The 26948-nt window shown below is 48.1% G+C and overlaps 1 protein-coding gene across 1 annotated transcript; it reads right to left on the bottom strand.

Moving 5' to 3' along the window:
- Nucleotides 1-17385: 17385 nt before the first annotated feature.
- CRYGN (crystallin gamma N) lies at nucleotides 17386-25383 on the bottom strand. The gene is made up of 4 exons (XM_058034883.1): nucleotides 25360-25383; nucleotides 24667-24915; nucleotides 22315-22460; nucleotides 17386-17521 (listed from the first exon to the last, which is right to left on the bottom strand). The coding sequence occupies exons 1-4, from the start codon at nucleotides 25378-25380 to the stop codon at nucleotides 17386-17388; spliced, it is 552 nt and encodes a 183-aa protein (XP_057890866.1). The 5' UTR covers nucleotides 25381-25383.
- Between the last annotated feature and the right edge of the window lie 1565 nt (nucleotides 25384-26948).

Consider the following 26948-nt stretch of genomic DNA (forward strand, 5'->3'; position numbering starts at 1 on the left):
CATTACCTCAAGGGCGAAACAGCAGCGCGGCGGTCCGGGCTCTGCGCAGAGACACAAAGGGGGAACGGGGGAGAGCGCGTTAAATCGTTTCGTCCCCCCGTGGCTGCATCGCTGCCCCAGCCAGGGTGAGCCGAAGGCACTGAGCGCCCGGTTCCCCGCAGGATCCCAAGCCCCACGGCGGTGCATGGGCGCACACGCTGCCCGCTGTGCCCTCTCCATGGGCATCGGGGCACTTCCAGCCCCTTGAGGGACTGAGCCCGGGCGGCGGTACCGCTATCTGGTGCCCTCGCCGAGGCTGCTGCTTTTTAAGCAGTCTTAGCGCTGACTTTGGGCACGCCGAGGAGGCGACGCCTCCGAGAGGGGAGCCCGGGCTCAGGCGGCCCCCAAAGCCCCGGGCTGCCGCCATCCCTCCCGCACCGTCCCGCTGCATCTCGGCACTCACCGCCCCGAGCACGGCTCCAGCGGAGCAATCCCGCACTCCTGCTCCGGGCAGGGGGAACCTCCTCCCGCCGGGGCACCGGAGCCACCGCCGGGCCGAGCGCAGGGTCCCCCCGACCGCCTCCGCCCTGCGGGGAGGCGGGAAGGGCTCCCGCCGTGCCCCCTCAGCCCACCCCGGGGCGGGCCCTCACCCCTCACCCCCCGCCCCGGCCCTGCCTCCATTACCTCCCGCTCCACGTTCGAGCTGCTTCCCCCCGCGGCGGCCGCTTCGCCCCGCCCGTGCCGCTCCCCCGGTGTTGCCGCTCTGCGCCTCGTCCTCCTCTCCGGAGGTGCCCGGCAGCGCTGCCCCGCCGGGACGGCCTCTGCCCGCAGCGATCCCCCTTGCCAGGCAGCGGCCTCCCCGGGGCTGAGCCGCCCGGACCGCAGTTCAGGGTCCCGGCGGGGCGGGAGGGTCTCTCCGGGCTGGGGTCTCGTTAAGAACCGCACCGCAGCCGGAGCAGCCCGACGGCACCCCCGCATCGGCCCCGGGCTCGTCCCGGGGGAGGCAGCGCATCCTGCGGCACCTTCGCCCCTCAGGACGCCCGAGGGCACCGGCGTTTCCTCCCGGCTTCTCCGGTGCCTGCCGGGGGACGCAGAGGCTTGTGCTGGGAGCCGGACTGAGGGAAGCCATCGCCTTTTGTTCTTCTGCTCTCCCCTCTCCCTGGGGGAGCTCCTGCCACGTTTCCCCTCAGGAGCCCCAAACCCGCTGTCTCGCTTTGCCCCGACCCGAAGCTTTTGGGGCTCTTTTAATTAGCGCAGCCCCTTGCCCATCCACCCCGTGGGCACGGCTTTGGCGCTGGGCCCCAGCTTTGTGCTGCTGCAGACCCACCCGGCCGAGGGCTCTGACAGCATGGGCTCAAGGGTTCTGTCCCACCGTGCGGCAATTAAATGTAGGAAGGCTGAATCTCCTGGGTAATGTGGAGAGGCTGTGAGCTCCCCGCAAGGCAGCCTCAGGGTCTCAGGTGGATTCCCCCCACAACAAAAAGGAGCTGCTGCTAAATTGTAGCTAAAAAATGCTGGCAGGACTAGGATAGAGAAATCGCAAAACTTATCAGAATAACACCTTTTTGTGTCAAATCCCCATCCCCCGGGCACCGTTTTACACTTTTGGTGCAGTATTGGGGTTCAGCAGATGCTCACTGACATTAATGAGGCCCCAGCCCTGCTCTGGCACGAGGTGCCCCAGCGTGTGGGCAGGACAGAAACGCGTGCGTTCAATGGATAATTCCTGGGATGTGTTATTTTGCACAGCACATTCTGGCAGAGGCCAAACGGGACTAATATGTCACACCCAATGTAAACAAGGAGGTGATCCCGATTCAGCTGCCAGTTACAGCCATGCAGCCGTGGAGGAACTTGCCAGACGGAGCTGCCGGGCTGCAGATTTGGGTTTTGTGAGGGTCAGGTCGAGCCCTGTGGTTTATGGGCCCAAGCCAGCTCTTTTCTGAAGACAAACGTTTCCACACAACCCTTGTGCATTCAAGAAACGACCGAGAAGTTCTGGTGTGAGACGTGAATTCTGTATTTCTTCCCTCTGAAAATCCCATTATCCGTGAAAAGATATTTTTTTGGCCATACAGGCCTGGGAATCGGGTGCTCTCAGGGAGTGTCCCTCACCATCTGCTCGTACATCTGTCAAATCCACTCACAAACCCCTGCCCAGAGTCCTTGCTTGGGAAACTGTAGGATAGATTAGCACTCCTTTTTATTTTCCTGTGTTCCTATGGTGTGAATAAAAGGAAAAACTCAGAGGGAAGGGATATTTTGTTAGGTTTCAAGCAGGTCTGCACATTTTAAACCAGCACAGTTTAAATCTCAAGGGGAGGCTGAGCTAGAGGGGAAACCCTTGGCCACAGCTCAGCCATGTATCAGCTGTGGGAGCAGAGGGTGTGCTGTTCCTCCCCTTGCTCTTTTTAAACTCTTTTCAAGGTTTTATATTATTATTTCAAATTAATGTTTCCCTCCTGTGGTGACTAATGAAAACATCTGAGCTTTTGAATATTTTCATGAATATTTATTCATTTTCTTGAGGGTTCTTAAAATCTTTTTTTCCAGTTGTTTTCATCTGCCTGAATTTTAGGTATGTTTTCTTTATTGTATTTGTGTTCTTGTGGTGGGTTTTTAATTGTAGGACAATGAAGAAAGTAAAAGAAAGTTATCTGCTGCTTGATTTTTCTCCTCAGGGCCAAAATTCTGCAATTAATGCTCCTTCATCCAGACAGATGTGTACATACACAGATGCATGATCTGCTCCTAGAACATCCAGGCAGTGAAAAAACCTTAAGAGAGCTTCTAGATGTTTATGGCTGGATTCATAATACACGATTGGCAGGATCCAGTGGCTGTTGCTAAGTTTGGAGCCAAGTTTAGAGTCTCCAGGCAATTATCAGAAGCAAAGGAAGGATGCAGAGTTTAGATCAGCTACACTGTATTTTGGAAGGGGAGAGGGATGCCTCTGCCCTTTACCATGGATTATAACAGGGGTCCAACATCAGAAGGTTCCAAATTCTCCACAATTAAGTAGAACAAATTGAGACTTTTATCTTCAAATCATACCTTCATTCCACCAAAGGTTCAACCTGTTCTCACATCTCTGACCCAGCAACAACACAGAACGGGAAGGCACTTTATTTTCCACACACACAAGACAGTAATGATCAGGTGCAAAATCCTCTGTGAATCCTCTTCATCCCAAATTATCTGTGCTTACACTCACTTGCCAGACCTTCAGAAACACAGCACAGGCTCCCAGAAATTACTAAGTCAGTATTTACACCACTATCTGCACTGATATAAATGCTGAAGAACATTTCCCTTGAAAATATTTCAGTAATGCTGCGAACGCTTCCAATAATGTCATTGCTGTTGTTTGTGGAGGAAGGAACACAGGCAGCTCCTCCATGTCCACCTCCCCCTCCTGGGGCCTTGGGCATCTGGATGGTCTTTGATGGACAACAAAGGTTCTTTGTTCTGTCAAAGCAGCAGAGCCAATAACACCCCAAAGAAGTCAGCACAGAGAGCTGGACCAAAAACAAATGAATAAAGTGTGCAGCAATGCAAATTATCTTTCTTAGAGAATTAACCCTTTTCATCATCCCAGCCCCTCCTCCTTCTCTAAAGAAGGGCCTTTCCAGCTGCCAGGGTTTTTTATCTTTCATCTATTGCTCTGCTTCAGGCTGTCAACACCAATCACTTTCAAAATTGCTGATAATTAAGTATTACCTTGTCCTTCAGTTTGGAAAATTGCAAAAGCCAACTAACTCTCTTAAAACTGCTGTCAGGGGCCTGAAAGATTTATAGTGGCACATCCTACATGGACATCCAGCCTTGGCTGGATTTTGATTCAGCCACATCATTATAGTGAATGAGAACTACAAACAAAAGCATGTTACATGGTGTCTCCAGAGGCAAGCTCCTTCACTCAGCAAACTACTCTAAGAAAATTTCCCTGCTAAAGTTAAATTTGATTTAAAAATCAATCCAGCTACACTGGTACAATGTAAATAAAATTTAACCTTAAATAGATTTAAATGTAGCTTCTACTGGTTTGATTTAATCCAAAATATTACCAACATCTAAATGGCTTCACTTTGCAGTAAAAATCGACATTGGTGAAGGCAAATTAAGTTTATATGGGTTCAATTATCACCATGGAGCAGATGTTGCCTTACTCTGAAGTTGGGGTGGAAGGGCAGACTGCAGACCGAGACTGCAGACCCAAGATGCACAGCTGAACTCCGCATTGCATCACCTTCTGACCCCTCTGCAACTGGGCCCTTTTACAGGCAATACAGTTCTTCCTTTCCTCTTAAAATGCAGCTTTAAAATGCCCCAGAGTGCTCAGAAATCTGGTTTGGGTATAAGCATTTAGCAAATTCCCCTACAGGACAAAAGATACTTGGAAACTGTCACTTACACAGAATTCTTCTGTAATTATATGTAACATTCCTTTGGTTTTTAACTAGATCTGAAACTGTATTTCCAAAACATTTATTTCAGAAAATACTTGGGTTTATGAGTTTCCTAACAAGAACACCCATCTGAAAAACGCATGTACATCCCTGCCTCACCTGGGTGCCCCCAATCAATGCCAGGAGTCTGAAAGCCTGAGATCTGGAGAATCAGCTGCTATCCAATGACCTAATGAATGGTAATGTTGCACAAATGGGCTCTTAGTAGCTGACTCCAATGTCAGGCCCTGGTAGCAATGGGAATTTAGCTGTGCACTTGGAGTAGGCAGAGAGAGGATTGCATTAACTTTCTGCTGTGATGAAGCAATGGCTTAAAAGCACTGCTGCAAAGGCATCTTATCTCCCTGGCTAAGAAAGCAGCTGCAATTTCCTAGAAATTTTTGGGCTGTGACATGCCAGGAAGTGTAAGATCTCACGGCAGCTGTTTCAAAGATCACTGTAAATGGGTTTCTCCCCACACAGTCTGTAGATGACAAGGCCCTTCCATCACGTCACAGCGTAGTGGGAACTTTACTGAATAATTCAAAATCACAAATATTTATGGAATTACAAAATAATAGTCAAAAGCTCATTTTACCCTGCTCCCTCCTTCGATGGGAGCCCTGCTGTTCCTTCCAGACGGTAAGTTGGCCTCTTGCCCAGCCCATATATCTCTTATGACAGGCTCCTTAAGGACCAAATCTAAGTGGAAGCCAAAAGAAATATATCTTACTAAGTGACACGAGGGTAACTTTCTGAGTCTGATTCTGAGCCCATTTTAACTGCTTTTGCACGGATACAACTCTGCTGGTTTTAACTGCATTAATCCAGATTTGTACTGATGCAAGCAGAGAGCCCCAGTGCCTTTGACACTGGTACAAAAACAAATTTCCAAAAATGCTGAAGCTGCAGCCAGTGACCCAGGCAGTATTTTAACAATTGCATTCACATCTGGCCTCTGGAAGATTTCTCAGTTGTTTGTCTGCCTCATTATTAGCAGAGCCAAACCTTGGGTAAGGCGGGAGCAGTCACGATCTCTTACACCTCATTATTGCTGAGAAAGTTATAGAAACAGCTGATACCAAACCCACTGACCACAGAATAATCTTGTGCAGCCTTGACTGAGCTTTGCACGAGGCTTTCAGGTCCAGACTGCCCCTGCTTCTGACACAGCTGCCACAAGAAGTGCACAACTCTTCCAGGAGTCTGAGAAAGGCAGGGAAGGTCTTAGGTGGGTGTAGTTGGTGGTGGGAGGAAATCAAACCATTCCAAGGGATGTCAAAGCTTATGCCCCACTCTGTGACCCTGCCATAGCATGGTGAGAGCCAATACTGTTCTTTATTTTCTCCACAAAATATGAAAGTGGTCCTTGGTAAAGAGAGGGACACCAGGGTGAACATTCAGCCCACCATGAGGCTTACCAGCACCTCCAAAGCTTGAACTGCTGAGCTGGGATATCTCAAGTTGGATTTGCAGAGAAAATATTCCCATTATGCACCTATTCTTTTTTGGCACTTCTTTTTCTTTTTGTGCATTTCTCCTCTCACAAGATACGTGGCTTTTCCTTCTCACATACTCTCACCCTTAGGACTGGATTTTACTTCTGCCTGATCTAACACAGGTTTGCTCAGGGAAGCTGTGCTGTTACAACTTCCACCTCTGTTTGTGTGAGTTTGGGCTCACCAGTGGGTGCAGTCTGTCTCTCATGTTCCTCTTGGGCTGAATAGAACTGGGACAGCAGCAGCATCATTGGGCCCAGAGTGCCAGTGCCTGGCAAAATCCCATGGAAATCAATGGCACAATCCAAGTGCAAAACGCAGAGAGTGGCTGATGTTGTATTGAGGGGGGACATAAAGGAAGCCTGATGCCACACACTGATGCCAGCATTACAGATCAGGTGTCAGGATGTCACCTCACTCCTCAGTAATAACCCACACATCTCCTGGTGAATAAATCTTTCTTTGTGTCTGCTCTCCTTTTTATGTCCCCCCTGAGTTCTCAGTAGTGTTCATCCCTTCACTCTTGTTTTGGAAAGGCACCCTAACTGGAGTCCTCTCTTGCTGAGAGGAGAGATTGCAATTTAGCTGGTCTGTAACCGTCTGTTTCCATTCATTCCTGAGGTTTTCCAGCTGCCCACGAAAACAATGCACTGATACAGTCTGTGCAGACTTGAACCACGTCCAGAACAAAGGGTTAGGTGGGGCTGGGAGATTCTGGGAGTGTTCTTTGTCCTGGAAAATGGAGCAGATACTGGCATGACATGGTCAGAAAGGTGATGGTGAAGGAGCAATCTGCTGATACCCCAACTCACATGTGGCCCAGCACCAGACTTTGGGCTCAAGCATCCAGCTCCTCACTGAGCAAGTGTCAGGAGTACCAAACTCAGGCATCTAAGCACTGGGAGGAGAAACAAACTGAATTCCAAGGGGGGCTGATGCTGCACTTTCACAGATGTAAAGTAGACAGATTTCATCAGAAAGGTTGTAATATTTCATTTTTCAGTTAAACTCCCTCCCTCTCCTTTTATCTTCCCTTCATTTTCACAAAGAGGCATAAAGTGAGTAATAAAAATTGCTAACAGCAGAACTTCATGATTTATACCACCAGATCTCAGGCAGAACTCCCTGTTGAGTTTGAGGGAATGGCCTGATTAAACATTGATGCCACAATATGGTCTGTCTTAGCAACAACACTCACAAGTGAAATTCATCGAGGGTATAAACCGTGACATTTAAAATGTCTGTTGGGTTAAACTTGACAAAAAAAAATAAAAATAATGGTTGTGCGTGACTCTGGAAAATAAAGGCAATTGCCGTGCCACTTTATGGAATATTGTGTGTGAATCACTGGAGGTATTACATCTTCTGCTGCCTTTTTCCTGGCCTCAAGAGGTTAACTCCTTCCCAGAGCCATTCTCTGGGGGGGAAATAAGAACCACGTGCGTGTGCCACAGAGCTGTGTCTGGTCTGGGGATGCGGGTGATCCGGATTTTGTGTTGTTTGCCTGAGAGACCCACTGGAGAGAATAATGAGGGGGTTCAAAAGAGGAATATTCTTCCTGCCAGAAGTGGTCGTTTAACTGGGCCTTCCCTTATTTGTTGGGGGAGATTACTCACAGGGTCACCTGGCAAAAATGACTGGAAGTTAGGAAAGAAAGGGCCTCCTGCCAACTATTTAAGAGAAAGAGAGAGAGAAATGGAGAAGAAACAGGAGAAAGAGCAGTGAGTTGGCTGCAGGGAAAGGGACGTTTTGTGACTCAGAGAAGAAGCCAAGAATTAAGGCCGTAAAGGGAGAGAGAGAGAGGGCCCTGGGCTCCTTAGAGGGCTTGGTGCTACATTCTGGTGGCATCCAAGAATAAATTGGCATGGAGAAAAGTCACAGGCACTTACACATGGCTTGTGAAGCCCCAGCAGCAGAGGTGGAGCTCTGGGAAAGGGTGAACAAAAAGCACCAGAGTGCCCTGGGGCTCAGCCCTGGTTCTGGAGCTGTAGGGCAGCTGGGCTCCCCCATTCCACCTCCAAAGAGGGACAAGGAGAGCCTGTGCTAGGAAACCAAGGCCAGGAGGCTCAGCCAAGTCACCCACGGGTTGTTAGTTGTCCACTGCTCCCAAAGGGGTGCTTTGGAAAGCTGCTTCTGAGATACCCCCATAAATCCGAGCCTGGGCTGTTGTCACACCAGCAGGGACCTTCTGGGGGTCTGAGGCAGGGTGGGCTCACACAGAATTTACCCTTGATCACGGCAACAAAGGAAACTGTCTCAAGGCAGCAGCAATGCACCCACTGAGATCCAAGGACAAAGAAATACACAGACCCAGCACAGCTCCCTGCTGCTCACACCACTTCAGCAAAACATCTGCTCACCCAGAATAAAATCCCTCCCCTGTTCTAAGCAGATCAGTTCCCCCTGAAATAGCAATAGGAGCTGCTGCATCTGCTCACCCCATGGCCAGGCTTCAGCCCCAGGAGGATGAGGCCTTGGTTCAATCAGGCTGAGCTGCCTGCTTTATCTTACACTCTCCTGTGAGTAACTTTTCTCATTACACCTCTTTACACAAGCGCCAAACCCCAAGCAGGCAGAAAAAGCCATCCAAAATGCAGAATTATGGCAGAGGCTCCAGCATCACGGGGTTTTGGAAAGGTTATTCATTTAGCAAAGAAATGACTGTACAAATCAGACTCTCTGGCAGCATTTGTGTGATGATAATCATGCTGATTAGGTGTTTGAGCCTGGGATACACTGGGAAAGGCACTAGGACCTAGGAAATAACCATCCCCTGCTTTTGGAAGGCAGCTGAGGGCTCTTCCTGTTCTGCTCTGTGAGGAATCCATCTCCTCTCACAGATCTGTTCATTTTGGATGCAATTGCTCAAAATATGCATTACTCATGGTGATAGAGATATATTCTAAGAGGACCAGCAGTTGTGCTGTTAACCCTTGGGTTCCCTGCTAGGCTGAGCCATGCAGTGAGGGAAAGACTCAGAGCCCAGTTCTACAACTGACTTCAATTAAGTCAAATCAGTTGCATTAGCTAAGGTTATTAACTTAGGGAATATACTTTTCCTCTCTCCACTCTAAATTTGCTTTGGTGTCCATTACTCTTTGTTAATGAGGAAGGTGCTTTCTACTCTGATTTTTTGTGTTGGTGAAGAAAAAGAGAAGCTTATTAGACAAATGGCCTTGACTCAATTCCAGCCTTAAATCTGACATACTGTTTTCATCTGATCAGCACTCTACAAGGGTGTCAGCAAATATCTGATGTTTAAGGCATGGAGATGGATTCTCAGGGAGCTGCAAAGGCACAGAAGTGACAGAAGAAAAGAATTAGGACAGAGGAAATGCTATTTACCTCGGTCGGCTGTTTTGGGAATTTCCTCCACCCCTTCTCCAAGCATGAATTTCACAACTAAACCACTGAAAAGATAAAAACAATAGCTACTTTCCAGAGGCACTACTGAAATATGCAGCCTTGGAGCACATGAACAGGAAGGGAAATGTGAAGAGTGACTTTTAACCATCTAGGAACATGTGCACGCTGTGGGCCAGCTATTCAGCTGCGCTAAATTGGTGCAGCCATGCTAAATAAATGTGATTGAACTCTCTGGCTTGCTTGATGAGCCAGTCCTGCACCAGGCTCCTAAAGCAGCCGGTGTCCCTCTGGGACAGGCTGCAGGAGCCAAGGCACAGCTCTGGGCCTGCCCTAATTCCCACTAATTGCACTGAGTGCCTTCAGTGCCGGGTAATCACCCAGTGCTGCCGGGAAATCAGAGCGTCCCCGGCACTGCTGCACCCAGCAGAAGGCAGGAACAGCAAAGGGCTGCCAGTGACAACTCCTGACACACTTTTGGGTCCTTTCCATACGAGCTAAAATGCTCTGCTGGGTCTTTCAAGGGGGGATTTGAACCTTAATGGAAAAATCACTGATTAGAATGTTTTTATTATTGTTGTTGTTGTTACTATTATTCATACTTTTGTTATTCTGTCTTACTTGGGAGGTTGGGGAAGGAAAAACTCCTGAAATAAATCAGTGCAAGCTTTGAGAAGCTGGTAACCTCTGTCCCCCCCTGGAGCTTCCATCATCTTGACAGCAAGTTTGTGCTGAGCAGTCAAATACCAAATTAAAAGAAAAAGAAAAAGGAAAAAAAATAAACAAAGAACTAGAACAAGGGAAACTCTGTCTGGTACTTCTTTCCAGGCAAAGAACCCTTTAATAGCAAACTATTAGACAAATCCCAGGCCTGGGGGGTTGTTACAGAAATTTTGGATTCCTACCAGAGTTTTTTTTTGTGTGTGTTTCCAAACCTGTATTGTCTAATGCAGCTGAAAAGAAGAATAATTCAGTATAAGCAGAAGTATTTCCAGTGTTGTGGAAGTCCTTGGTTCTGGTGTGTAATGTTTAATTGTCAAAGAAGATGACTGTTAAATATAATTTATTAATAAGTTCTAAGAAGAGAAGTCTGAAACCTTTGAAAGGCTGATTGTCAACTCTATAGAGAGATCTGAACACAAATGATAAATTCCAGAAGTCAAAATGGTGTTTGCCTGGGTTTTTTCCTCTCTTTTTAGAAGGGAGAGGACAAATTAATCTGGCCCCAACCCTCAGTGAAAAAAAAGAGGCTCTATTATTTTCAGAAGAATCATTTCGAAGGGCGAGTCAATAACAGGAAGACTCACACTAAATAAAACCTTTGAAATCCTATTATTATTATTATTATTATTATTATTATTATTATTATTATTACTATTATTATTGGTTCATATGACTCAAATGTTATTGTTTTCTTCTTGCATTACCAGCCAAGAAAACCAAAGACAACCACACAAAATTTTGCAAATCTCAGCAGTTTTGATTCCCACTTACATTGCTGGAGCAGCTGTTGCCCTCACAGAGTTTAGCAGGTCAGCTCTGTGTGTGGAGTGGCCCACACTGTGCTTTGTCTTCCTGAAAACTTGATTTAAGAGCAGGATTTCTGTACAGCCTGCCCTGCAGAACTAAAGGAGGCTCACAATGTTGGGTGTTTCTGTGTCAGACAGGGCTCAGTTGTGTGCAGGTGCCTTATGGATTCTGTAGCACTGGGTAAGGGACTGGTTTTAGTGGTGGCCACCTTCAGCAAAGCATGCAAGGAAGAGGTCTGTCCCATGAACAGTCTTTTGCTATTTCTCTCTAAGCTCTTGGTTTCCAGCAGCACAAAAAAAAAAAAAAAAAAAAAAAAAAAAAAAAAAACCACCAAAAAAAAGCAAGGGTAAGGTCAGCTGAAACCACAGAGTTTTGCCCATCTGTGAGTCAGGATCATTCACCCACCTCCTCACCACCACAGTCACAGGGCAGACAAGTCAAAGCTTAAAAGCACCTCTCCCAAAACATGAACAAACCTGTGCTGACCATGAGCCTTGCCTGCTGTGGTGTCTTGCAGGGAAGGAGTTGCACTGCTCACTTACCCCATCACAGATGATGAGCAGCACTGGTGGCCACCAATAAATACTTACATGAGAAAAGAGCTTAGTTTATGTCAGGCTAAACAAACTGTCTGGCAGCATACCAGAACTGCTGCAATGAGTTAACAAAATATTTTTTAAATTGCATTTTTTTCCATGGAATAGCAGGGACTGATTCTTCACCATCCCAAACTCCCTAGCAGGAGCACATAAAACCATTCTGACTGAGAGGCAGCATTCAGTGCTTTTTGGACTGTGTGAGTGCAGGTGCAAATGCCTGCAGGACATGTGGATTTACTGCAATCCACTAGAGATCATCATATTCAAAGCAGGAATTTACATTAACAATTTCTGTACCATTTCATGTTTACTTCACAGACAATTTGACTGAACACACTGGTACATTCCTCCATATGTTCACATGCTTAAACCAGGACAGCTTGACTTGATTACAAACTGTCTCATTCTGCCTCATGTAAAGATGGTCAGCTGCCCATGGAAAACCTGGTACACTACTTGCTCTTTCTTCAGTGCTCCATGGAAAATTAATATTTGTTTTATTTCTGTCCTTTTCCACTCTTTTCCATGTGTGTTTGGTTTCTGCCACACAGCCACCAGTAAATGTGGGAATAGCTCAAATTGTGTGGGATGTTATTGCACCTCCTCTGCTGACTGAAGGGTGACTCTTGGAAGAAAAAAGGCTACATGAGCCTCAGCCACTGAAGGTTGATTTAACTGTGCTTAACCTCTCCAATAAACCAGATTATTTAAAATTAAAACCCCAAACAAATCATCATTTGCAATGTTGATGATGCTGACCAGATTACGCAGATATTATCTGGTTCAGGTCTTGTTAAGTTTATCAGATTTACTCCTGGACAAGGGTTTGAGCCCATGGATAGTAAAAATTTCAAGGCCAAATGTGTTTTCACTCAAGTTAATTTTCCCTTGACTTCAATACAACATTGAAGAAAATGTGTAAAGAAAAGAAAGTGAAAACCAAACTAGATGTAGCACGGGAGCCAGAATATCTGTCAATGGTCCCAAGTATTATAGAATCACAGAATGGGTGAGGTTGGAAGGAATCACTGGAGCTCATCTGCTCCAACCTTCCTGCTCAAGCAGGGTCCCCTGGTGCACATTATTCAGGACTGTGTCCAAAGAGATTTTAAATATCTCCAGGGAAGAAGGCCCCCCAACCTCTCATGCCAACCTCTTCCAGAGCCCAGTTACTCTGTTCTCTCTACATTTTTACCCTGCCATTGCTTAGGCTTTAACAATGACCAGGGCTCTCCTCCTGGTGCCAGACTTCAGAGAGACCTTTTGAAGCTCTTCGTTTCCTTTCTGCACTCAGTCAAAGAGGTCACTGTTGAGCCAGACTTCCTACTTAAAGAAGTAATAAAACAGCTCTAGCAGACACCAAGGAGTGAATTCATTTCTACCAGGTCCAGAGAGGTGTCTCTGGAGGAGGAGAGAAAAAAGCCCAGGAAGGTGTGAGCGTGGGGCAGCCTCAATAGCAGGATAACATCTCTTTGATTCCACAGGGGAGGTGGTGGCTGTGCAGCCCTTTTGCCTCTAAGCAGTGAGGAGAGATTGATTTGAACATGACAACATCACACATGCCAACAGTGCATCAGTAGGCAGCTTCCTCCTTACCTTCACATATGTGCATGTGCCAAGTAGTACAGCAAGGCAAAAGCACTGCAGCTCCTCAGATATCTTCCAAGGATTCATTTGAAAGAGATATTCCATCACATTTGCACATTATCCAGCTACAGAGAAAGGATGTTCGTGTGTGCAGGCATTCTGGCAGGAGCTATTTGCTTTGGGGCCAGATGTAATTCAAAGTTATTCTGAATATTACACTGCAGCAGCTTAGCCAAGCACAGTAACGCTGATTATTATTAGGGTTTTCCTGGTTTTCCAGATGGAGCTGATTTCATTTGGTTCTCTCTCTTGTAATTAATAACTTGTCCCTTTTGTTCACTTTGAATCTTTGTTTCATCTTCAGCATTTTGTGGAACAGTTTCCAATTTCCTTAATCCATTGCTTGCCTGCTCTGTTCACCAGCAGAGCTCATTCAGCCATACAGTTTAACGACGTGCAGCTCAAACCTCTGCTGCACAATCTCACATCCACTTCACATCGAGCTGGCATTTCTGTCGTTTATATTTTATACTCTATAAATTCACAAATCATTTCATACTAGAGCAATGTCAATAACCACTTTTTTTTTTTTTTTTTTTTTTTAGGGGAAAAAAGCACCAACAAGCCACCAGCGAGCATATGGGATCTGTACGTTCTGTCCTTTGAACAAGTGCAGATTTAGCAAGGAAGGGGGAGGGAAAAGGAAGAGAACGAGAGCCACGTCCCCCCACTGCCAACGCAATGCATGTTCCTGCAGCATCACTGTTTGGATTGGGCCCATGGCCACCCTACTTAGGTTTCAAGTAAGCAAAAAATAGATGGAATTCAACTCCCTGCTGCCAGTTTTGAGCGAGATTAGGCTTGTGCACACAGAGGAATTTTTTTTAATAGCCTTCACATGGGACCAGCTTTTTGCATTGGGAATGTGCTCATAAATGGGATATCAGATGTCAATAAATGATGAGTGTTTACTCTGTAGGCATATTACAGACTTGTGTAAAATGTGCTATAGGTAGCTAAACGCTCGCTGGTTACAAACAGGGTTCCACACAACAGCACAGATTAACAGACTGTGTTTTTTGTGCTTTTAACTCCTAGCACAAGGCATGGCTCAGCCCAGGACTGGGATCCTAAGTATACTCCCACAATTTAAGCAGCAAATATTAATCTACTAGAGCATATAAACAAATAATTAGTTTGAAGTGTATAGATGAAGTGGGCTTGCACAGAGTGCCTGGATGCTGGAGTCAGCCTGTACAGCTGTGTGTACGTGCACAGGCCCACGCTCCCACTGGGGACGGGCAGGGATGTGAGGATGGGTCCCTCTGAAGCTGCTCTGCGCGCAGGGGAGTTCAGCCACTGACCACTGGGAGCCACAGAGCAGAGTGTCTGTGATGTCACAGCTCTGACCCCAACACCAGTGGGACAGTCACCTCCCCTGGCTGTGTGCACTGAGTGTTGACAAACCCAGATGTGGGGGTGTCTGGGCTTATGCTCTTCTTCCCAGGGGAATGTGGGTAGATGGTTGTTCTCTGTTTTCTTTTCTTTTGTCCCCCAAATACTTGGAGCATCTGGGACTCCAGTTATTGCATATTTTAAAGCGTTTGTTTCTTTACCCTTCATGCTGCACTGTGACATTGAATGTGTTTCAGATGAATGAAAAGCCTCCTTTAAAGCTCATCACAATTCGATGCTTGTCTTTCTCTGGGACCGCTTTGGGGGTTTTTTTTAACAGATTAATGTCCAGGAGGTCACAACAGAGAGCACTGCATATGACTGAATATTAACTTTTAATAGAGTGCATTTTGCTCAGGAGCCGATTACAGCCTTCATGAGGCAAGAGCAATGCTAATCCTGGAAGGACTCCTAAAATCTTTCATAAGCTGCATCTAATTAAAAGAAAATGAAATACGCAAGAGTTGATGCACGAGTTGTACATTTGTGCATCCCACTCAATGAATGAATCATTTCCCTGCCTTCTCTGACACAGAAATACCTTGCAACCCATTAAAGATCTTAAATATTTTTACAGCTCTAATGGATCATGTCACCACAAGCCACCCAGGACTCAGCTCTGGATGGTCACTGAAGTCCAGAGCTGAGCTGGTGTAAGTGTAAGTGCTGCTGTGATGATTTTCATGGAGGATACATCCAGACAACAGGCTGTCTACAAGAGGACATGATTGTCTGTGTCACTGCTAAGGCAGACCAAACTGCCTTAACCCAAACTGCTGTTAAATTCACAAGGTGGAATTTTTTTTGCATTTCCATACCCCCTCATAACACATATCCAGCATGTGTGCAGCTGGGGCAAATCTCAATCGATGCAACTCCACCAACAGTGTCACTTCATCATGGGCCAGCACATGTCCTCACTCAGGCCCAGTTGTTACCAGTGACCCCAGTCCTGGTACTGGTGGAGAGCTGCCGGTTTCTCGGCTGTTTTATGGCCTGGAAAGGCCCGGGGTGGCCTTGGGCAGCCCGTGCTCCAAAGGACGAGAAGAGGCTTCAGGTCTTCTCTCAGTCTCGGTGTTTATTAATTGTTTATCTAAAAGATTTTCTCTTGGCCCGACAGAGGTCTGCACAGCAGCCAGCCATGAGCACACTGAGAGCCCCCGGGGTGGTCACCTATCTTTATACTCAAAACTACGTATACAATATTTATCAATTTTCCCCAATACCTTTTACCCTTATTAACCAGTGCACTTTTAGTAAGAACCAATCCCAAAGTGCCACCACCACCACAGAAGATGGAGGCTAAGAAGAAGAAGAAGAAGGACAGGACACGCCCCAATTCCTCCATCTTACTTCTCCAGACCCCCCTGTACAGAAATCCTAAACCCTGTGTTTCACTCTCTAATTAACTTATCCCTTCACCATTTACCCAGTGAAATCCTCCCATCCTCATACAGGTGTCGTCTCCCGTGCAGGATCAAAGTCCAGCCACCAGACACTTCTGGCAACATTCCAGGACTCCCGAGCCCCCCAAGGGTGGTCTCGGCCACTCTGCACATCAGTCCTGAGGTGCTGAGATCCCACAGAGAGCCACAGGGAGCCAGGATCCAGGTGGCTGAGTGTGAGTTGGTGGAATGGCAGGCAGGTCCAGTGCCAGGCTGGGATGCAGCAGGGACCCAGCAGCCCCAGGCACAGAGCACAGCCCTGCTCCTCCCCATCGCTCAGGGAAGGGCAGATTCCCAGGGCAGACCTGCAAAGCAGAGCAGCCCTGAGGGCGCACACAGCTCACGCTCCAGCGTGCTGGGGAGCTGTCAGCCTCACTCATGTCCCTTCAGAGGGCTGGGGCTGGGGTTAGATCAGCAGCCTTCCCACTGGATTAGCACAGAGCTTTGCAGCTCTGCCGGCACCATGCCTGTCAGGATCTATCAGACAGCCAAGGCTTAACAGCTAATAGAGTAACAGAGTGAAGAGAATGAAATTACCCCTTTCTGAAATAGCCAGAAACACCCTAGCTAATGCTGAACACAGATTATGATTTTACAGGAAGGAGGCTACTGCACGATTGGGGCTGCATGCCAGGAGAAGCCCAGGCTGCCCTTTAGCCATGGACAGTCCATACGTGAAGGGGCAGAGTGGTTCCCATCCCAGTTGCCAACCATGGAATGGGATTTGGGGGCACTGAAACAACTGGGATGGACCAGGAGCACTGAAGGGGCAGAAAGACGGGAAGAGGGTTGTGAAATAAATGACAGGGCAGTGGCTGTTATCCCCTGCTGCTGATCCCTCAAAATGTCATTATCATGAAGGGTTGGGAACAAAAAGAAGGTTGCTCAGGTTTTGTGCCTTCAGGCTTGGGTTTTTTTTAATATATATTTTTAATGCATGCTGATCTAAAGTTAAAATAACTCAGGATGAATGGTGGCTTTCACCTTTTTACAAAGACCAGCATGCCCTGCTCAGACAGACCTCACAAGTCACCCAGCTCCTGCTGTGATCCTCACATGTGTCCTCACATGGCTCCCAGTGGCTCAGAGTCTGTGCTCCCCACCCATGTGTGCATCCACGTGCCCCCTCCAGGCACCAGGGGTCAGCTGGGGCCATCACATGGTGGCCCTTGTCGGGGCAGAGGGAACATGTGCCAGACCACAACCACAAGGGTGGGCAAGTTCCTAGATCTGTGTGTCACCACCAGTTCTGGCCCCTCCTCATAAACCACTGCAGAACAAGAGAGCAAACTCACAGCTTGATGTAAATCAAGCTTAGAAAGATTACGAGCCTCTTCTCTTATAAACTCATGCCAGTTACATAAAAAAACCTGCTTAGAGCCAACAGCTGGTGTTTAACAATTTATTCCGGGGGTCAGTGGGTGGGGAGGAGGGCGATGCTCAGTCTCAGCAGGCCATGGCTGGCAGGGGGGCAGCCCAGCTAGAAGTAGTTGACGACTCTGCGGATGGACTGGACGCTGGCGCTGCGCGCCTGCCACTCGCTGAAGCTGCCGAACTCGCCGCGCTCCACCACGTACATGCGGCCCCGGTAGTTGGGCTCCTCGTACAGCACCCACCTGGGCACAAAGCGGGGGTCACCGGGGCCCTGCACCCTGCTCCTGCACAGGGGCCGCTCCCGGGGCTGCATTCGGGCACTGCTGCACTGCCAACCACGGGGCCGGGTTCCCAGTCCCACCCCGCACATGGAAATGCTCCTCGTGGAGTTCGCTGTGGGCGCCTCCCCCAGCGTGGCCTGGCAGGCACACAAAGCCAAACTGGACCTTGCCTCTGGAAGATGTTTTGGGTTAACCAGCAATAAAACCCGGGCCCAAGGGCTCCCTGCTTCGCACTCACATGAGCTTCACCATGTGCAACAGAAACAATTTAATAGCATTCATAGAGCTAAAGAAGGACATGAGTCCCCTCAGCCCCTGCATAAACCCCTTTTTTAGGAACTGTCCCTTTTTTAGGGACTGTAAGGAGAAACATGAAATGCTTGATGGATATTTTGCCTCTTTGAACTCGTTCATTAACTATAATGGGAACCATATTTAGTAATTTCTCTCTTTGTTAATAATTCCTAATGGCGTCTTTGATGCTTTCCAACAGAGAGCAGGGCTTGGCTTGGTCATCTTTATCTCTACATCCAGAATTAATGACAATTTTCCCTTGGAATGCAGTCAAATGGATACAACATTCAATAACCTTGGTGACTTTGGCATGCCTGACTTCTTCACCTGGCTTGGCTACATCGTTCTCCATCACCCTGGCTTGTGACATGTCTTTCTCCATCTGAAGGTCAAGTCAGGAGCAATTCTGATGGTCAAGAAGGACAATTTTGCTGCTTTTCTCCACTTCACATGCTCTTTCTGTGGCCACAAATGTTACCCCTGTCCTCTATGTGAGTCTGTCATGCTTCTTAACCAAATTTTGCCATTGCTCTGACAGTTTTATGGTCAGGTTACCACCCTGACATTACTGAGCTGTTCATCTCTGCCTCTTTCCTCTTTTCCCCGTATTTTTAAAGATTTTATGAGTATCTCAGCTGCTTTTCCTGTTTATATGCTCAACAATGACAGCAAGGCAGAAATGCAATCCTCCAAATAATTTGGTTTCTGTGGTCTGTCTTTGCAGGAATTCAGCTGGGACATTGGGGTTGGGACCTACTGTGTGTGGGATTTCCAGGGAGAAACTTCTTCAAGAACTGGAGGGGTCAAAGACTGCTGGGCCTTAAGGGTCAGACAACAGCTGGTGAACTCAGATCTGTCTAACCCAAAGCAAAAAAGCTGGAGGCTTTGGAAAAATTGTTTATAAAAGCAACCATCCACGGGCATTATTTAAAAAACAAAACAAGAAAAGTTTGGGGTATTTACCCAAGGCACCTTACATGTTCTTTGACATATTTGTTTTGTGTTTCTGAGAGGATATGGGGTGGGACTGTGGTTGTCCCTTCTCCCAGAGCCTGTGCAGGACCAGCATGTGGACACCAGCATGGAATATTGTGCTTTGATTTTGGGAAAGAGCATCCTGCAGTATCAGAGCCCTGTGCTGACATGTGGTTCCTGCAAACAAACCTCATTCTCTGGCACTTGTTGCAGCCATTTTATATCCAAACTGGAATTACAAAATCATCCCCAGTCTTTTCCTTTGGTGCTCCCTTTGCAGCACGTGGGGAAGGCTGCCCACTGCTCACCTGTGAGTGTAGTGTTCCCCCACCACATATCCCAGTGTGCAGTGACAGAAAGTGTCCTCAGCTTAGTTAATGACAATTTATAAATTTTTCCTCTTTCTTTTCAGCTCTTCTGCTCTAAGACATGTTTCAACAACAGGTGGACCCTGGGGAACAGAGCAGGGGGAAGAGCAGCCCCTCACTGTCTTGTCTTTCCCAAGATTTCTGTCCAAACACATGGTTGATGTGTCTGCCCCATTACCTGGAGGGAATGGGACAGGCTTTGGTGGAGAGAGAAGCAGTGAGTGACCTGGTGTGGTGATAAGAACCCCCATTGACTTGTCCCTCTGCTTAAAGGAAGGCTGAAAAAACCCAAAAAGCAAAGGAATAAAAGGAATAGCAGGAAGATGGGAGTGAAGTGTGCTGGCAGTGCAAGGTGATGAGTGAAGGACTGTATGGCTCACTTAGCTGCTCCTTTATTGCCTGAAATTTACGTTCTCTGGGACCATCAGTGAGAGGGGAAATCAAGTCAGTCAGGAGCCCAGAAAAGAAAAAAGAAAGAGATGATCTTGTCCTCAAGCCCAGCATGGGAGAGCTGATGCAGGCACATAGCACACAGCCCTCAAATAGCTCAGTGCTGTGTTTCATTAGCACATCATCCCAGCGGACACGGGAATAAAATGCTCATGGAACCAACTCAAACTCTATAAGCCAACACTGGCTGCTCACACTGAAAAACGAGGAGGGGAATGCTGTAGCATCAGCCTGAACCAAGCAGGAAGCTTTCAGTGGAGCTCAAAGTCACTTATTTAACTCCATGTAGGACTTGAGCAGTGCCATGGGCAGGTATCACCTTTGTTGAGAAATATGTGATGTTCATTGGGCAGCAGCATTTGGGTACATGTTCTGCTTTGTATTTCACAACCTGACTGCAGAACAGCTACCAAGCACTCATGAATGGTTCAGTAGAATAAATGGTTGGTCTGATTCCTTCAAGTTATTCCACTGTAGTGTGAAAAGCTCTTTTTGGGGTATTCTCTCCTGGGCTGCAAACCAAATTCAGCTTTTTAAAATTGCAGTTTCCAGGCTGTCCTCAGTGGAGTGGCTGAGGCACAAAGGAGGACAAGAACCCCACATCTTCATCTGAAATCAGATGATCCCATCTGTGATACTGGAGTTCACCACAAACCTGCAGCAGCTTCCGAGGGGGCGGTGACACCTCAAAACTGCTCCAATATAGCAATTCATTGCCAGCGTGCCTTAAACAGCTTTGCCATCACCCTTCTGGCTGTGGGGGCAGCAATTGCCTGCCCCAGAAAGGCAGCAGGGAAGGTGCTGGCCCCCTCAGGCTCACCATGCACCGTGCCAAAGGCTGATGTTTGTCTCCATTGCCATGTTTCCAGATGATCCATCATTGCTTCCCGCGGGCACAGCCACCTCCACAAAGCGCAGGCAGCAGCTTTTTATCAGCACATGACACCATCCATGGGTTTTGAAATGAAAACAAATATTTCTGTATCCAACAGATGCCGTGTTGTGGGAATTGAGGGTGAAAATCACAGAGGGATGCTGTGGCTGAAACTGCCTTTGTCTCCACTGACCCCATCTCCTCTGCTCCCCAGACATCCAAGGATGAGTCCTGGGACAGCTTTGCCAGGTTATGCCCAGCACCATCTGCACCTGCAGCACCTCTGGAGGCACCTGGGTTTAGAAGATCCATCCAAAGGAGAAAAGTGGTGCTATAGAGTCCCTTTCTCTCCCATCCTGAGGTGAAAAGTGGTGCTATAGGGTCCCTTCTTATCCCTGCTCTCACCTCTCTGCCGTGGTGTCTCATCTTTCCCTCCATCCTCCTGCAGCCCAGGACAGCAGGTCCCTCTGCATTGTCCTGCCTTTAATTGCCTTTACAGACCTTTCCAAGCATGTCCAACACTGCTCTTCCCAGGATCTGAATGTAATGCTACAAACCTCAGCAAGTTTCCTGACCATGCTCCTCTCCGTGCTTTATTTTTTTCTATTTTTCTCACTACTCATAGACCTTAAGAAGTCCTGTAATGTTAACCCTAACAATCCAGACTCTCATGTGAGGGAGAGCAAGCCTTGGGCCTTTTCTGTATTTTGAGGGGGAAAATCAATCTGAAAAATTCAAGTGCTTGAAAGTTTCCGGGCAGCTTCCCAATTTCCCAAGCTCCAGGCTCTGCTGCAGGGACCCAAGCAGTAAATTGGCCCTGAAGCTCTTGCCAGAGTACTCAGAGGCTCCCTTGTGGCTTGTGGTGTTGGTACTCAAATGCTCAGCACTAACAGGGTCCCTGGGGGGCTCCAGCCATTTCCTCCCATCAGGACTGGGTAGCTCTGCTCCTTAATGAGCTGCCATTGCCTAATTGGATTTTTGAAAGTGGAGAGGCCTTGGCTGGATCAGAAAGGCTCCTGCAGGGCACTTGCTGCTGTCAGGATATCTTGATGGCAACAACCTTTCTCTATTCTTAGGGGAAAAAATGGACACAAAGGGCCCAGCATCTGACACCAGGTGTCTGTGAGCTGCACACATCCAGGACAGGTGAAGAACAAGGAATCTGTGCTCCCTCCTCTGCCCCAGGGCCTCCCTCTGCCTGGCTCTGGGAAGGTGCTGTGGCATTCCCCAGCCCTCAGCAGGCTTGCAGTGAAAACACAATTGTCAGACACAGGAAAGGGGAGACAGACAGAGAACAGCCGGTCTGACAAGAAGAGGAAAAAAACCACAAAAAGGACCAACACCACTGAGAAAATACAAACTGCCACCAAATGTCACAGAAAAGGCAAAACTGACATCCTGCCCAGGCTCCCTGAGAGCTTCAGCATGGATTGAAAGAGGGAGGAAGGGAAGGGAAGGGGAAGGGGAAGGGGAAGGGGAAGGGGAAGGGGAAGGGGAAGGGGAAGGGGAAGGGGAAGGGGAGATGGTTTTAGGCTTGTTTCATACACCTTAAAATGGTGTCTCAGAGTTCTTGCAATTCGTGCTTAGCTGCCACCCTCCAGAAATCACACCCCTTTGATGCAGCTCACAGTGGGCAGTGACCAACATTCACCTTTAACCAAAGGCTTGACAAATATTTTTAGGCTTTCTCCAAGTGTCCCCAGCACTGGGAGGGTTTTCCACGAGGGAGGGGTGTCTGCAGCCCCTGCAGTGCCCGGGGCAGGAGTGGCAGTGGCTGGTGTGGAGTTACTTACGCGCCATCGCCGTACACTTTGAGGGCATTGATGCAGGTCTTGTCCCAGCCCTGTCCCTGCAGGAAGGAGCAATCCTCTGTCAGCTCCAGGCTGGGACCCCTAAAATGGCTCCCCTCGAATATTTCGATCCTGTAGTGCTCGCCGTGCTGGGGACAAAGGGATTGGAGTCAACAGCAACACCCAAACAGCACAACAAATCATTCCTCTGGCTTGTATCAGACAGAGAGGGAGACAGAAGGGTGCTTTTGAAAGGGAATGTGAAAAGCAATGCAAGACCACTGGTGCCAGCATGAACAGAGCTCGCACAAACTTGTGCTGCCTCCCAGCACACCAACCATGAAAGCAGCCAAAAATCCCTCAAACCTGTGCCCAGCTGCACCTTCCTGTGCTGCTGTGCCCATGCTAACACATCATAGGATGCCAGTGCTCAGGGACACACAGCCCCTCATCCATCTGCAGATCCCCCCACAAACCCACAACCCCTCCATCCCAAGTGCAGCATCAGCTGCAGCCCCAACACTCTGCACACCCAAACAGGAAAAAAGAAACATATCCTGAGTGTACAAATATGTTGGATTATTCCCCTAAACACACTTGTATTGCCTCCAGTATCATGAATAGCTGCTGTTCCTCGTGAAAGATGTTGTGCCTTTCTTTCAGGAAAATAAAAATGGGGGAGAAAAGGAAACTTTCCCAGCATCATCATTGCTGTGTGAGCCCTCGATGGTCACGTGTCACAAATGACTGTGGGGACATCCCTGCAGCCTGTGGCAGAGCTATGTGGGACAGAGAGAGCTCAAAGGACATTTTTAAGCCAAATTCAAAGAATACCTAAAGGCATTTTTCAAATAAACAGCGTCAGCACACGAGAAGCTGGGCTGCCATGCCAAACCCTCAGCAGGCAGGCGGACACCGGGCCTGAGCAAACATTCCTCAGGGAATCTGCACTGCACAAACCCCTCCAGGCCCTCTCTGGCACCTCACAGGAACATCTTGGGCCAGGAAAGGAGGAGCACATCCTTGTGCTGGCCAGGGTCCAGGGCCTGGGCCAGAGCATCCCTCCACAAATGGATCATGGAGGTGCTTTGGGAATGATGTTACAGACCTGAAACAGATCTGCTGCTGTGCCAAAAGCAGTTTCAGGGCCAGTGAGAAATCCCAGCAGCTCCAGCTGGGCTCATCATTGCCCCAGAGGCCCTCAGTGGTACGAGAATCAATGTGAAGGCCCAACCCATACTCATTTTTCTTTGCTACTTTTTAATCTTCCCATTTAAAACCTTCCTCTGGACAGTGCTTTTAAAAGCTTGATAAGGGGAAGGGAAAATAATGGGTTTAGTTTAGGATTACCAGGGTCGGAGGGTGGTTTTGCAACAGCAGAGAATTCAACTAAAATTTGCTAGGAGCAGCCCTGTGGCCTGGTTAGGAAGCCCTTGGGCTGCCCTCTCCCCCTTTGGGTACGTGGGGAGATGGAGCAGCTGCAGCTCAAACTTGCCTCGGGCAATGAATCTCCTTCTGAATTCCCCCTTGAATATCTCACAGCAGCTGACATTAAAAGGAAAAGCACATGGTACCAGCAGGACCTTGCCATCTCATCTGGAAAACCTCATCCTCTTAAAGGCACTGTGTTTCACTGTGAGAGGAAGAAGATGCATCTTCCTCCTGCCTGAGGATACAGGAAACTGTCTTGGCTTTGTGGCCTGCTGTTTTGGGGAGATAAACAAAACTCTACAACTTTTGTGAAAGTTGTAAAGCTGGTGTGCTTATTACAGCGCTGGACATGTGTGGGAATCGTTCTCCTAAAATGACAGGTGTACTTCTGGGGACTTCAGGTCTCTTTTTATCCCCCTCTCAAATACATGTGCATACAAATTCACAATAGGTTCTTACATATTCATTTTTATGAATTTCGTGTCACATTTGCTGCTAGTTCTTCTTTATCAGAAAGAATTCCTAGGTCAGGTTGACCTGCTCTCACAGCAGTCTCTGTCTCTCTGTCACTCTTTGTCTCCCCTCCCCTTACCTCTGTCTTTCTCTGAAGCAGTTTCTCTGAGCCTAGGCTAGCCAGACTACACAGCAAGCTACATACTTAACTCAAAGATGTACATTCTACTTAAACCAAAATGGATTTATACTTTGGAAAATTTATACTTTGGAAAATTTCTACTTTGCCTCACTGCACAGACTGCTCTGAACAGGGACAAATCCACCCAGGAAACTCAATGGGACACCCTACTCCCAAAGAACACACATTTTTATGGCAATTTTCACATAATTGGCTCCAGTGACCAGGATAAACTATACCCAGAGGTGCTCCAGCTGGGAGAGCCAACAGCAGCAGCAGATGCCACTCACCATGCCGATGGGGCGGCAGGAGCCCAGGTGGTCGCTGCGCCCGTTCCAGCGGTAGAAGTCAGGATATTCTCCATGCTCCAGGATGTACTGCTGCCCTCGGAAGTCAGGGTGGTCAAAGCAGACCCAAGCCCCGCTCTGGACACAGATGGAGTTGACCCTGTTGAGGAAACCTTGGTCCTGGAAGCTGTTGCAGCTGCCACAGACGTCCAGCTTCCTGCCTGTGAAGCATCTGCCTTCGTAGAAAGTGATCTGGGGGGAGGAGGAGAAAGGGCCTGCATTGAGGAGCAGGGACATGGCCGGATTGCCATTCCAAGCACATGGGAATCTCTTGCAGATGCATCATTTCAGGGTGGTTTGGGTTATTTTAGCTGCTTTCCAGCAAAAGCATCACTGGCATTTTTTCCTAAGCAGCGTATTTGTTTTTCTGGGAACGCAGCGCGTCCTGCATTTATGACACTTCTCGCCGCCTCGTGCTCACTCACACATATTTCCAGCAGGAATGTTTAAACGGGAAATTCAGCTCCCGAAACGCAGCTCCTTCTGCCACACCCTCCCCATCCCTGCCACCAGATTTGCTCCCGGGATCACCGCTCACACCACTGCTGGCTCTGTTATCCTCATCCTCATCCTCATCCTCCACCCGGAGGATGCTCCAGCCCCAGGCTGAAAGGGAAGGGTCGGGTCGTTACTTACTTTTCCTGAGTATTGGGACATTTTCTGCTGGCTGCTATCCCAGAGCAAGTGCGGGAGCCAGCAGAGCTGCGGTGGACAGACCATTGGAGAGGGCGCTATATAGGGGCGGCCGGGGGGGGGCCGGCCCGGCCAGGGCTCTGTAACAAAGCCGCGGGAACCGGGGCTTTGCGCGTCCTGCTTCGTAGGCAGAACCGCCGGTAACGGGGCTGCTGAGTCCAGGCTTTTCATTTTGGGCAGATGATCTGACAAAAGATTTGCTTGGCAGGGCTTTGGTCAATTAGCAGTGCACATTTACTGCTCCTTTTTGGAGGACTTCTTTTTTTTTTTAAACACTTTTTTCATCTTTATTTCTATTTCTTGTTTACTTCCCCCCTCTGTTTTCCCCTATTTTTTCTTTTTTTTTTCCCGTCCTTTTTCCTCAGCAGCATCTCTAAGCATGGCACATAATTTCTCTATGTCTATGTTTGCTTTTTCCCAGCTTCTTCCCACCTCCTGCAGTGTGGCAGCCAAGAGAGGGTGTCCTTGAAGACTCCCCACCAACAAACATTGCACTCCATCTGTCAAACCAATGTTTCTCATTCAACCTTTGAACCTCTCTAAATGGCACCTCCAAAATCCAAGGATCTGATCCCCTCCAAAGCACAGAGGTTGGGCTCCCAAACCCACTGATGTTACTCACGAGCGTCATTCTCAGGAATGTTTTGATCCTCCAGCACTGAAGCCCTGACTCACAGCTGTAAGTCAGGATAAGAGGAACTTTTGGACCATAAATTTACCCTATTAAAGTAACTTAAATTGCAGCTATATGGTACCATAAAGTCCTCATCTCTGTTATAAGGATATCCAGAGATTTAAACTGTGATATTCCCAGGACAAACAGCAAAGGAAGCTCCCAGCCCATAAATCCCATCAGTTCATACTAATGAGCCAGGCTGGGAAGAGGTAAAGGCAGATGTGTGGGGGTGGCCCATGGAGCAGCATGCAGAGATGTACCAAAGGGCCACATTAAAAGGAGATTTGTGCTTTTATGCTTTTTAATAGCTCTGGAAGAGACTTCACACACAGCTCCTGCTCATTGAATCCTCCTCCTCACTCGCTGGCCCTCCATCACCTCCCCTTGCTGCTGCCTCCATCCCTGCACCATCAGGCACATGTTTCAAATCAAACCCTGAAACCTCCTTTCTTGGCAGGCTGCTCCCATCCTCAGGTGTGCCAGCAGCCCCACTCTGCTGCCTTGGCTCACTGCTTCATCTGGAGATTAAAGACTGCTTCAGCAGAAGGGATGTCATTATTAGGGCTCAAACGTGTGCCACCCTCTCAATTAAGATGTAAAAGTTAATGAGCACGTGTGCAGACACACGTAGGCTGAGCTGGAGGATGTCACTGACTGGGATGAAGGAGAGAGGTGGCACTTTGTGCTGGGAGAGGAAACACATCCTCCAGCTGATGCAGGCAAATCTGCTCTGGCGTCACAGGAACACGGCCCACACGTGTGTGTTGTGCTGTGAGGCAGGAAACAATGAAAAATAAAAATATAAAAAATGAAAAATAAAAAAAAAAAAACAACCCAGCCCAAAACCTCTTTGAAA

Source organism: Melospiza georgiana, chromosome 1 (assembly GCF_028018845.1).
Source record: "Melospiza georgiana isolate bMelGeo1 chromosome 1, bMelGeo1.pri, whole genome shotgun sequence".
In the NCBI taxonomy this organism is placed as follows: Eukaryota; Metazoa; Chordata; class Aves; order Passeriformes; family Passerellidae; genus Melospiza; species Melospiza georgiana.

Bases quoted from the DNA above. Each gene is read 5' to 3' on its own strand.
- CRYGN (XM_058034883.1), bottom strand. From the start codon at position 25,380: ATGTCCCAATACTCAGGAAAA. The intron at 24,916-25,359 runs GTAAGTAACGAC...TCCTCCCCCCAG, and splicing joins TGTCCCAATACTCAGGAAAA to ATCACTTTCTACGAAGGCAG. The intron at 17,522-22,314 runs GTAAGTAACTCC...CTTTGTGCCCAG, and splicing joins AAAGTGTACGGCGATGGCGC to GTGGGTGCTGTACGAGGAGC.